Genomic DNA, 12787 nt, shown 5'->3' with positions numbered 1-12787 from the left:
TTATAAGGTTACTTATCTAAGCCGTAGCCTTTACCCTTAGAATCAAAGCTTAGAAATGTTAAGCTTTTAAGTAATGTTTTGATAATAACACTTACAAGGCATGTTCAGGACTGAGTTTCACCATGGTACAAATTTTTCAAGAAACTGCTATGAAGTCTACTGGATGGGACTGAGTCTGAGGGTTCTTGACAGCAGAACCAAAAAATATAAATATAAATCAAAATATACTTTTTCTTCAAAGGAATATGAAACAATAATGGAAATTATACAGAAATGTGATTAAGAATCTCAAGGGTCTTCAAACTAAAGAGTCAATTGTTGAAGTGTGTGCTCTGTGCAAGAATTGGGATTGAACTCTTGTTGTCTTGACCTAACACACAAGTACTTTTCAAGTTTCTAGAAGGATCAGAATTGTAAAAAGTAGTAAATTTCTTCAGAAGGTAGAAAAATGGTTACAAGAAAATTGAAAGTTCTAAATGAGTTTCAAGCATGATAGTGAAGACCTGCAACACTTCCAGGGATTAGTGTGAAACAATTGCCATCCTTTGCTCTTCCCCTTACAGAGGGGACAAAGCAAATGATGGTACCGGCTGCTACGTCTGATATGGAGAGGATTATAGTTTTTATTAATATTCTGTCACCGTTTATTATTCTATAAGCAGAATTCTCTTTGACGAGTGGTGTTTTGGTGTATCCTAAGGCCTCAATGCTTGCAGGGGGTTTTTTTTGTCTCCCAAGACAGATAGCTTCCTCTTTCCCTTAAGTTAGGTGCATAATAAGATTCTCCTTGGTAAAATTCAGGTTAAACTAAATTAGCCTCTCTGTGAATGTTAAGGAGATTAAAGGGACTATATTTAGTTGGCTGTGTATGGCTTGGTGCAGAGCGAAAGCAAATGTATGTACAAGGAGATAAAGTATGAACAAGGAGCTACAAGTAACTCAAGTGTAGAACTTTGCTCTTGTAAGAGAGAGAGGGTACCCAGGAAGGAAAAAGTACTAAATTAGGAAACAATGACAAGTTCTTTAGAAGTCTGAAGTGGCATCTTCCAGAGAAAATGAACATGCTATTTTTTTTTTCCTCGGCTGTTGAGAGAATGCTTGGGGGGGAAATCTTAGTTATAGAAATCAGACTATGTGTCTACAGTAATAGTGTAATGGAGGTGTTAAATGTCATGCCACACACACTTGATAACTTGATTTTCTTCTACCTGAGTACTCTTGTAAATTTCAGTCTACATAACCTAGGGCCAAAACTTGGTGAGTTATCAAAGCTACTGAAAATTTCTGGGTTTCGTTCTAAGTTCCGCAATTAGCCTTGCTTTCTTGACTTAAAAGTAAAGTTTGTCACTTGCCAAGCCCCCCAAATAACATAAGATGTGTTGGTCTTCCAGTTACCTTTAATGTTTCACTTGTTTAATTCTTTCATTATTTTACCGTCCTTCTTTATGATCTCTTGTTGAACTGTTTCTGAACATAGGTAGGAGTGATATTTTATTATGAACTCAAGCTGTTCTTATAGATGTATTTGCTTACAGATTATGTTCATGTTTGTGTAAATAGGGTTAGCATAGATCAGTAATGCAGTGGTATGCCTCTGTTAAACTTGGCTGTAGATTTATAAATATTTTATACTACGGTAGCTTCTGCAATGTTGTACAAAAAAGCACTGATTCTGGAAGTGAGATCCTGCAGTTCATTTGCAGTAGTAATCAGATACTGGTGGCAAGTGTTAGAAGAGCAGAGCAAGATGGAGGCAACCAGAATCACTTTAATATAACAAATATATTTCATAGAAAAATGTGTCAACAAGCTTTTTAAAGCTTTCCTCACAAGCAATGTGTCTGTGTCAGTAATTCGTGCAAACTTAACCATGGTAGATTAACATTGCAGCAGTTTTGTATGGGAAAAGTAAAGTCCAAAAAACTGATGTGAGCTGTTTCTCTGAGCTGACTTACACGTTTTACTTTTTTTTAAAATGCAGTTGCTTGTTTCAGCAGATTAATGTAGTCATTATATATAAACATAAATGTTAAAATGAATTCTGCACAGCCAGTTTAAAACACAACTTGTTCCTCTCTCTGACAGGTAAAAAGCAAGATGGAGCTGTTGAAAACCGTAACAAAGGTAAATGCAAGTTCTCTGATCCTTTCTTGCAAGTCTCTATTTTCTGAGTGTGTATGTAATGAATACAGACTTTCCTATAAAAAATACATATTGAATCCTTAGATCCAAAGTGCTTATGCTAAGGATGGCGTTAAGTGAAATTGCCCAAAACAAATGCTTAACTGAACTTTGGATTCCAGCACCTACACCCAATACACTTATTTAAACATTCACATGTAGTATGGCCTGTCTGGATACAAGAATACACAGTACTGGTGTTAAGCTCTTTAAGTACCACTGATTTAGGGGACTCCCCAATGGCTAATTTTTTTCCTACCTTCTAGCTAAAGCTCAAGATGGTGCAGCCATGGAAATGCAACCACTGAAGAGTGAGGATGGTGGGGATGGAGATGAGAAAGACAAGAAGAAAGCAAACTTGCCAAAGAAAGAAAAGTCAGTTCTCCAAGGCAAACTCACAAAGCTTGCAGTTCAGATTGGCAAAGCAGGTATGATGTCTCAGTACCCTACTTATGCTGATGCTATGTTGGAATTAAGTTTGAACATGCATAGTTTGTGAGGAGATAAAATAATCAAAGCACTCAGGGCTAGCTACTTACGTTAAGTGCAAAGTTTTAATGCATGGAAGTATGCTGTTCTGCCTGAGTATGCTGATGACCTCTCAAACTGTGTCATGTGATGGCTTTTATTTTTCCTTGATTTAAATAGATTCAGGCTTTCAAGTGCCAGCTTCCAGGAGAGAAAATTCCAGCTTCATAACATTAGACAACTGTTAGGAGTGATCTTTTTAGATAGGATATGGCAATTAGCAAGTATCTAGAGAATTATAGGTTGAGTGAAATCTAGGAAATGTGGTAGGGTCAACTAGGTTATCTCTGGTACTTTCAGAGGCTTAGGAATTTCCACTTAACATATACCTTGCTGATATGTAACTTTTTTTTCCTATGAGATAATATTCAGCTGTCTTGTCAAAATATTTGGTAGATTGTTGCTGCTTGAAAGTAGACTAAAAGAACAGTGAAGTTTAGCGTAAATTTTAGGCTATATTATCTAGTGTGTGGTGGTTTCATTCAAGTATTTCAGGATTTATTTTTGTTCAGTACAATTATTGAATGATTCAGGCCAGAAGCAACTTCTAGAACCTCAACAAGGGCTGACATCACCATCTGTGTCATTAAACTGCTACAGTCTGTGGACGAAGCAATTAAACTTACAGCTGTAGCACTCCATAGTTATGTATAGCAATGTTAATTTTTCAGAGGAACTTGTACTAACAAATGGTGAATAAAGCTTCCATGGTATGTTTAGTGTAAACTACTGTTCTTGTCAAATGTGTTTTTTTCATATATTTCAAAAGCTCGTTTTCCTTTATGTACCTTTTGACCCATTGTAATTACCCATGTACCCTTAATACCCATATACTTCATGCATGAATTTTTCTATCCTGCTGCTTTGAGACAGGGCATGCACTGAAACACTCTTCTGAATCAATTAGCAGTACAATCATTGAAGGCATGCTGAATTTTTTCACTTCTTATTTCTGCTTAGTCAATTGACTTTATGCATCCTGCTCATAATTAGCTGTTTGCTTTTCAATTAAATGGAAGAAAAAAAGATTTTAGAAATTGCTAGGTGAAATTCATGAGGAAATACATGCTTTGGGAGTTGGAACACCCATGAGAACTACCTCAATGTTTTGACTTGGCTGTTTAAAATCTTAGTTATAAACTAGCTTTTATAAAGGTAGAAGTATTTTGTACTTGACTCACCTCCAGTCTGTCTTGCCAAATATTTGAGATAATTTCTGAAAACTTTTTATTCTCTTTTTAACAAGGTTTGTTGATGTCTGCAATCACAGTCATTATCCTTGTGTTATATTTTGTAATTGACACCTTCTGGGTTCAGAAGAGACCTTGGCTTGCTGAATGTACACCAATTTATATTCAGTATTTCGTGAAGTTCTTCATTATTGGAGTTACAGTCTTGGTGGTGGCAGTACCAGAAGGTCTTCCACTTGCAGTCACTATATCTCTGGCTTACTCTGTTAAGGTAAGTGGATAGAGGGGGAATAGATATTAAAGGTAGATCGGTGTATTCATCAGCTCTTAAATCTAAACTGACTTATGCTGCATCACATAGATATAATAAACTGGGAAGAAGCTTTTCTTTTTGCCATAAACTACAAAGAATTCTACTGCAGTACTTTTCCTCATCGCTGAATACAGGCTAACCTGAACAGTGAGGATTGCCAGCCTGTTGTCACCAACTAAAGATGAATGGGTTCAGTACGTAGCATTGTACCATTTATTTACAATAAATGTTTAAGATGTTTAAGAGTTTGTAAATAACATTATTCTGTAAGCTTGAACTTCTACCTAGCTGAACTGTTAAGCAGCTGCTACAAAAGCTTCCAGATTGATTCTCTGTGAAGATGGAATACTGTAAAACACTTAGCTTTCTGTTTATTATACGGCATGTTTTTTAACTTAAGCTCTTTGTTTTCTTAATTTTCTTACTGTTTCAGCATGCTGAGACTATTTATTTGAAAATCTAATTATAAAGACAATCAATGCTTAGGGTATGTTCTAAAACTTAACTTATATCACTAACTAGTAGTGGTCTTGTTGTATCACTTGAACTTAATCTGCCTCTTGGAACTGAAAATACTATACAAGCCTGTTAAGTAAAGAATTTAAAGCAATATTTAACCTATGAAACTTGTGTAGTCCTCACTGTTTTAGTTGAAACATTAGGCTCCCAGTTTGTATTTTGGTTTAAGGCTGAACCTAGTATCTCGGTAGTCTGTATTATCTGTGGTTCACATAAGTCTAACACAGTTTATTTGATCTTTCTTGTAATCAGAAAGACTTTTTAAACATTGTATCTGGTAAAGCTCAAACTTTACCTCTCTTTCTAAATATCATCATAAACTATTTGCTCGTAACAGTTGGAATAGTATCAGTAGTCCGTGTGACATGCAGATACGTGAGATTAAGACTGTCTTTATGTACTTTGTTCAAAATGAAGTTTATTGCGACATAATAGACTTTAAGGAATCTGTACTGAATGTGGCAGCTGCAAATTCTTCCTCTGAAAGATGCCAGATAACTTAAAGACTGAGTGTTTTCTGAAACTGCTGTGTAAGACTGGACTTCTTAAATGAGAATTTCTGAAGTGTGAAGTAGTGGTTATGAATTGCTGTTAAGTGCTTTTATTTCCTTAGAAAATGATGAAAGATAATAACTTGGTGAGACATCTGGATGCATGTGAAACAATGGGCAATGCAACAGCGATTTGCTCAGATAAAACAGGAACATTGACCATGAACAGAATGACAGTGGTCCAAGCCTACATCAATGAAAAACATTATAAAAAAATTCCAGAACCAGAAGCTATTCCAGAGAAAACCATGGCTTACCTTGTGACAGGAATTTCTGTTAATTGTGCTTATACTTCCAAAATACTGGTAAGTGAATTTCTTCATTCCAGTCAAGATAACTAAACTTCCTCAAAAGATGCAAATTGTCTGGGGGCCACATGGTAGGCAGTTAAGTTGTGGCACAATGCAGAATAAGGTGTTTTGTACCTGCTGTAAATTTCTGAACTCTTCATTTGAGACTAAATGGAAAAAAATAGCTTATTTCAGTTAGAATTGGTAATTCAAAGATACAATCTCAGGAAGATAACTTCCTCTAAGTTCACAGTTGTGTCTAAGTTTGTTTTTATAAATGAGACTCTTTACCTTACCTGAAGAGCGTCTTGTCTGGATTTGAGTGCTACTTCAAAATAAATATATAAGAGTAGTACAACATTAAGCAGACTGTAATGAAAAAAAAGTAAGTATAGTTGAGGATCTGCATGGATTTTTTTTTTTTCCAGATACCATTGTATAAGTTTGTAGGCTTTAGAATTGTACTGTATTTGCTCAAATCTTGAGACTTGCAAAATATTTTGAAATTTAAAAAAATTTTTGAAAATTTTTGAAATTTATATATTGGACTATTTAGCATTTTTGTGTGCATTATTTTCTGAAACTCTGAACATAGCTTCATTGCTGTAAATATTCCAATACGTTACCTAACATTTTTTAAGGCAGTAAAAAGTAAAAGTAGTAATTAGGATTTAGTAAATAAATTAGCACTTCAAGATTTAGTAGAAGCCTCCAATATGAATGCTTTGTATACAAACTGCAGCAAAAACTGTCCAAAAACTGCTTTTCAGCCAATACAAATGATACTTCTGTAAGAATTTCCTCAATAGCTGTACTTGAGATAGCAAGTCAAGTTTAACAGCACTGATTTTTCTGAAACAAGATGGAAATACTACTGATGAGTTATAGCATGTGAAGAGTTTCACAATCTGTTTTCTAAAGCCAGGGGAAAAAAAAAGGTAGCTGCATGTAAACTGACCGAGTCCCTTACTGCTACCATTTTAACCAAATTATGTCCAATGCGGTCAGAGTTAGTCTGCTTTACAAAATCAGAGAGGGCTAAAAGAGACTGCTTGAGATCCTCTGTTCCAGTCCCCCTGATCAAAGCAGGATCAGCCAGGGCATGTTGCTCAGGGCTATGCCTAGTCAGGCTCTAAGAATCTCAAAGGATGGAGACTCTGCAATCTTTGGGCAGCCTGGTCAAGTATTTGACTACCCTTAGAGTAAAAAAGTATTTCCTTATGTTAAAATGGAATTTCAAGAGTTTTGGTTTGTACCCATTGCCTGTTGTCCTCTCACTGGGCACTACTAGGAAGTTTAGCTTGGCTGTCTTTACATTGTTCCACCCACCTGCCTTATTCAGGCATTTAATACATTCTCATACGTTTCTTCCCCAGAGTCTTCTTCAGACTGAACAGTCTTGGCCCTTTCAGGTTCTCCTCATATGCCAGGTGCTCTAGTCCCTCCCTGTATTATCTTTGTGTGCCATGGGTGTACTTGTGCCTGGATGTTGATACCTCTCATACTGGGGAGCCCAGAACTGGACACTTTAAACTGCATGTTAAAGTGAACATTTTGAAAGTACAAGTATTCAGTATTGCCAAATTCAAAATCTTGCAGCTCTGAACAATGCAAATGGATCACTGGCTTACGATTAATATAGTTCAGTTCTAGCTACCTGAGGCATGTCAAACTAAGTGCTTCTCCCTTTTTTGCTGCAAACTACACTGCAGTGTTATAGCTACATAAGCTCAAATATCTCAGAAGAAATACTCCTTTACTTATAGGACTAGTATGTGCATATTCCACATTGTTGAGATAAGAAACTTGTTCTGGTATTAAAGGGTTGGAAACTTGATTCTGAACTCTTTCCAGTTAAGTAGGCCATGGCCTGGAAAACAGAACTTGCAGTGAGACTTAAGAAGCTTAAAGACTTAGTTTGTTCAGAAGAAGGCTAACCGGTGATGTGATCGTAGTCTAAGTCATTGAGGAAGAATTATTACAGGAGAGGATACTTTAATTTAGCAGAAATAAGCAAGCTAAATTGCATTAAGTCAGTTCATGTGAACTTACCTGTATTTTTAGAATCGAAAATAATTGTTCAGGGCCTACAGTTGATCAGATAAGTATTTCAAGTAATAGAAAATGCCTTTTAGAAAGATCGTGTTGATTGATACAAATTTAATGGGTGATTTTTGAGTCTGAGAAACAGACTGAAGGATCCTAAACAGGTATGGAAGTTACTTTTAAAAAGTTACTTTTAAGTTACTTTTAAAGTTACTTTTAAAAAAAGCAACAGTATGACTTTGGATCATGACTCATAGAAATTTATAAAGTAATCATTGAAAAAGTAAAACTTCTCCATCCCAGAGCTAAGCTTGGCCTTCCTTGTTTTCTAAATCCTGTGCTTCAGTGGTTTATAAGTTAACCTCCTATTCAATGATGGCTCTTGTTCTTCTCGCAGCCTCCTGAAAAAGAAGGTGGCCTACCACGTCATGTTGGAAATAAAACTGAATGTGCCTTGCTGGGATTGCTCTTGGATTTAAAACGTGATTATCAGGACGTAAGAAATGAGATACCAGAAGAGGATTTGTACAAAGTGTACACCTTCAACTCTGTTAGAAAATCTATGAGTACTGTGTTAAAAAATTCTGATGGCAGTTTCCGGATATTCAGTAAAGGTGCCTCTGAGATAGTTCTTAAAAAGTAAGAACAACTACTACTGTGATTCAGCACTTAAATTTGGCTAAATGTTGTGATAGGTGAGGAGACTGACCTGACATGCTAAACAACATTGTGCCATAGTCTGTGAAATATTTATCTCCCTAATCACAAACAAGTGCAGCAGTCCTATACCCTGAGGGTTGCAGCCAGCATCAAAGCTTGTCAACTTCGATTGTTTGACTTGCTACAGTAAGGTGGGCAATTAGCACTTCAAAACCCAAAAAAACCCTGGTGGTGATTAATTTGAACTTGTAAACTCTTCTCTGATAGCATCTATGAATTGATCATTCTTTTGTTAACCTATTTTACTTTTAGGTGTGGTTGGTCAAAATGCTCACCTGTCTTCCAGTAAAGTCCCAACAGCTGATACTTCCTAAATTCCAGGAAGGACTTGTACCTTTGAACAGTGATTACTTTTAGCATACTATTAGTTAGACTGTGCAAGTTGATGTCCAAGTTGATAATTTTAATGGGAGGTTGAACATGAATGAAGAAACTTGAGGGGGTTTAATGTAACAAAGCAAATTGCTTCCTTATCCATCTGCCCATCTATGGAGGATTTATTAGAATGAGATTAGACTTAGTGAGTGATTAGACAGCACTGAGACAAACCTGTATAGATGTGAAGGCAGCTGTGGTAACTCCTAACTAGGTGAAGAGAGACATCAAACATGTATGCCTCTTGTTCTCTAGGAACAGCAGTTTGTAACGAGGCTGGTTTTGGTTCTAAGGTCGAACTATTTCTAGTCTGAGTAGCACATTGATTATGTTAATCAGTTCAATGTACCTTTTTGCTTGCTAGTAACTTTCCAAATCTTTATCCAGGAAAGTTGTAATTCACTTAAGAGAAAAGATTAATTTTTCCTTCTTCTCAAATTAGTGCTCAGAACAAAATGTCAATCTGGAAAGGACTCTTGTTCCTTTTGATGTGGAACTTAAAGTCCATGCATTTTTTTGCATAGCTAGATTTTAAGCTAGATCTCATTGGTGAATAAGCATGCCTATATTTGCATTACTTCTACCTTCAGAACTATTTTGTAAGTTATTATATTGAGCAGTTGAACTGTAGAAGTTGCTAGACGTCATTCATCCCAGACTCAAGTGGCCCACTTAACTTCATAACTGAGTTAAAAAAATAAATAATAAGGGCATTTGTCAAAGAACAAGAAAACCTAGAGTGATTTGAGTACTATTGAAATAGTATCCAAACTACTTCCGAGTTTGTATAAAATAAGAAAAAGTCTTGTCATCATAAGCCACTTGTTATGCGGTGCTTGTAGCCTGGTTAGTCAATTGCGCTGCTCTATCTTTATTATAACAAGTATGACTATTCTTGAACACTGAAACTTAAACATGAGCATTTATAAGATGCAAATGAGTTACTAATAAGAGTAGAAGAAATGCAGAAATTTTTTCAAGTAGAGCACTTTTCTTTTTTCTTTCCTTAACATGAAGTCAAATATTTCATAGAATATCCTGAGTTGGAAGAGACCCACAAGGATCATCAAGTCCAGTTCCTGTCCCCTCACAGGACAACCCTAAGAATTACACTATGTGCCTAAGAATGTTGTCCAAAAGCTTATTGGACAGGTTTGGTGCTGTGACCACTTCCTTGGGCAGCCTGTTCCAGTGCCTAACCACTCTCTAAGTGAAAAACCTTTTTCTGATATCCAACCTAGACCTCCCCTGACTCAGCTTCAGGCCATTTTCTCGGGTCCTGTCACTAGTCACCACAGAGAAGAGATTAGTGCCTGCCCTTCTGGCTTCCCATCAGGGGGAAGCTGTAGACCATGATGAAGGCTCTCCTCTCTTCCCCAGACTGAACAAAAGCAATGTCCTCAGCCACTCCTTGTACGGCTTCCAAACTTTCACTCCAGCATATCCAGTTTATGGCTGCTTTTTCACATAGCTAATGAACAGTAATTCTCTGATATAAAACTGTTTACTTAAGCCTCTGATTCTGCAAAAGGTTTCACTAGATGCTTAAGTTTAGTTAACTACTGAACTACTAGACTACTCCCATTGGTACCTGTTTCTGTAAGTGCTGTGCTAATTAGGGCCTAATTGCTCATTTCTACATGATCTGAAGATGCAAAGACACCCCTGTCTCCATCTCAACTGCATTCCTGTAACATCAGATAATAGTTTTCTAAAAACTGAGCCAGACACCTGCTGAAGAAAAATTTGGCCCAAGAAAGTTTTTTCCTGAACAAAACCACTTCCTTCTTAGAAAGCCAAGAACTGAAGGCATCTTACCAGGCCAGAAGAATGTGGCACACGGAGTTTACAGTGAGGATGTGATTCAGGTGAACATAGCAGTAATCAGTGGATGCTTCTGGCTCAGCCTTCCACTTAAAATCATTCCTGTGTTGAATATGCCCATGTTTCTTCCAGCAGCCTGAGTTTTGGGGGCTTTGTCTCATAATTACGCCTGATGTAAGGTTTCAGGACCACTACATTTGAACAGATAACCAAAATCAGGAAATTCAGATGGACTTCAAATTTCAGTTATGATGGATATTTTAAAACTCTAAGGGACTGCTTCATTTTAATTTCCTGTATGAGGTGGAAACATTCTTGGGAATTCCCTAACTCCTTGGACTAAACACCTAAATGTAATTGTAGTCATCTTTGCGGATCTGCCAGGTCTGAACTTTTTTTTGTTCAGTGCTGCATTTGTACTAATTTGTAAAACAAATGTGTATGGTGTTGCTTTATGGCAAAACTTTGCAAAGGACACATGAACAAGACTAATTTTCTTGTTCAAAATATTTGATAGTGTTATATTCATGGCACCAGTATAGATAAAGTATATATGCTGTCTATGAAAGCAGTGGCATCTTTGGCATGAAGAAGAGTAACTTAAAGAACATGTGCTGAAATGCTAGAGTCCATAGTGTTAACTCTAGTCTCTATACAAACATTTAAATCAGTTTTTGTTTTTAATTTAATACTTCACATTACCACATATGCCAGATGCTTTCTGAATTCTCTGCACTTAAACAGGGGGGAGGAGGGGTGCAAACCTTTCTACTCTTAAAGGTTAGCAGTACCAGAGTTTGCTTTTAGTGCTGTAAGTTTAGTGCTTACAGCTGTTAAGGAGCACGTGCATGTTCTAGAATCGTGCTGTACTTCTGAGACTTGCATAGCTGTTAACAAGGTGAGATTATTTTGTTGAACTGGATTGCCTGACTCAACCAGCGCAAACACCGGTCTATTTATATGCAATACAGAAGTGGATACTTCTGGGAGGTAACTGATGTTTGTATCCTAAAGTCATTAGCTTTGCTTTCATCCTAGAATGACTGGCTCAGTTCACTTTCTACAGAAAGTACGTTTTGCATTTGGGAAGAAATTACGTGCGTATGAAGAAGATTACCTTACAGATGCCACTACTGGCTTTTTGTGTGCATGTGTGTGTGTGTGTGAGTCTAATGAAAACAAAGCTTATGGAGACTTACTGGACTTCAGTAATAAGCCATTGAATAGGCTGAACTTTTGGTTAAAATTTGATAGCTCTTTAAATGTTTCTTTCCAGGTGCTTCAAAATACTGAGTGCTAATGGAGAACCAAAGGTATTTAGACCTAGGGACCGCGATGATATTGTGAAAACTGTAATTGAGCCAATGGCTTCCGAAGGTCTCAGAACCATCTGCCTGGCATTCAGAGACTTCCCAGCAGGAGAACCTGAGCCAGAGTGGGACAACGAAAATGATATTGTTACTGGTCTGACATGCATTGCTGTTGTTGGGATTGAAGATCCTGTGAGACCTGAGGTAGGGTCACTAACTAAGCTGGAGTGGTTCTGTTACAAGAGATTCATGTTTTTCATCATGCGGAGAGTACAAGAAAATGAACTGCTATTGTATGCCTTAAGCATAGTTAATAAATGAAAATCTAATTTCTTGAGGGGAAAGTTAATGGAGCTATAAAAGCAGATTAAAACTACTTAATGTCACTTATGCTGTGTTACTGAAGCTCTGTAGAAACTAATAACTTAAGGTGCTTACTATGCAGGGTCTCAGTAAATGGAACAACTTGACATTTTTTTTACCTCTTGGAATATTAGGACTATTTGGTTAGGATAATATTAGTCTTTGTGCTGGTTGCCAGCTTCTCATGGGAGATGATGGAGAGAGGTGAGTTTGTCGCCTGAGAACTGTGGGTAAGGAGTTTGGCTTGTGGTTGAGGTCTAAGGAGGTTTTTCAATAGTGAAAGCTTTTATGCCACATATAAGTGGAACTCCAGGCTGATCTGCACTGTTGTCACTTTACAGTACAAGTCGTGGGTGAAGTAGTGGAGTATGAGCTGTAGTTTATTTCACAGAATCGTAAATGAAATGCCAGTACTCAGTACAGCTTCGCATATTGTGAAGATTTTTGTAGTATTTCTGAATACTGCAGTATTTGAAAAATTGCAGGGGGAAGGGGAACTGACATGGTAGAAACACAAAGCCTCTTAGCCAGAATTGCCATTCGTGTGTTTTCAGGAAAAGAATTGTGATATGCTACT

General features: G+C 36.9%; 1 protein-coding gene across 11 annotated transcripts in view; it reads left to right on the top strand.

Moving 5' to 3' along the window:
* The window catches only part of ATP2B1 (ATPase plasma membrane Ca2+ transporting 1), a 62409-nt gene that overhangs the window by 34505 nt on the left and 15117 nt on the right, over nucleotides 1-12787 (top strand). For all 11 annotated transcript variants that reach the window (XM_032687139.1, XM_032687136.1, XM_032687141.1 and 8 more), the window contains 6 exons: nucleotides 2086-2124; nucleotides 2448-2609; nucleotides 3956-4170; nucleotides 5345-5587; nucleotides 8016-8257; nucleotides 11814-12051. In XM_032687139.1, coding sequence (XP_032543030.1) covers nucleotides 2086-2124; nucleotides 2448-2609; nucleotides 3956-4170; nucleotides 5345-5587; nucleotides 8016-8257; nucleotides 11814-12051 — 1139 coding nt within the window. The remainder of the gene's footprint in view (nucleotides 1-2085; nucleotides 2125-2447; nucleotides 2610-3955; nucleotides 4171-5344; nucleotides 5588-8015; nucleotides 8258-11813; nucleotides 12052-12787) is intronic.

Source organism: Chiroxiphia lanceolata, chromosome 5 (assembly GCF_009829145.1).
Source record: "Chiroxiphia lanceolata isolate bChiLan1 chromosome 5, bChiLan1.pri, whole genome shotgun sequence".
In the NCBI taxonomy this organism is placed as follows: domain Eukaryota; kingdom Metazoa; phylum Chordata; class Aves; order Passeriformes; family Pipridae; genus Chiroxiphia; species Chiroxiphia lanceolata.
This window is presented reverse-complemented; position numbering and strand designations above follow the sequence as displayed.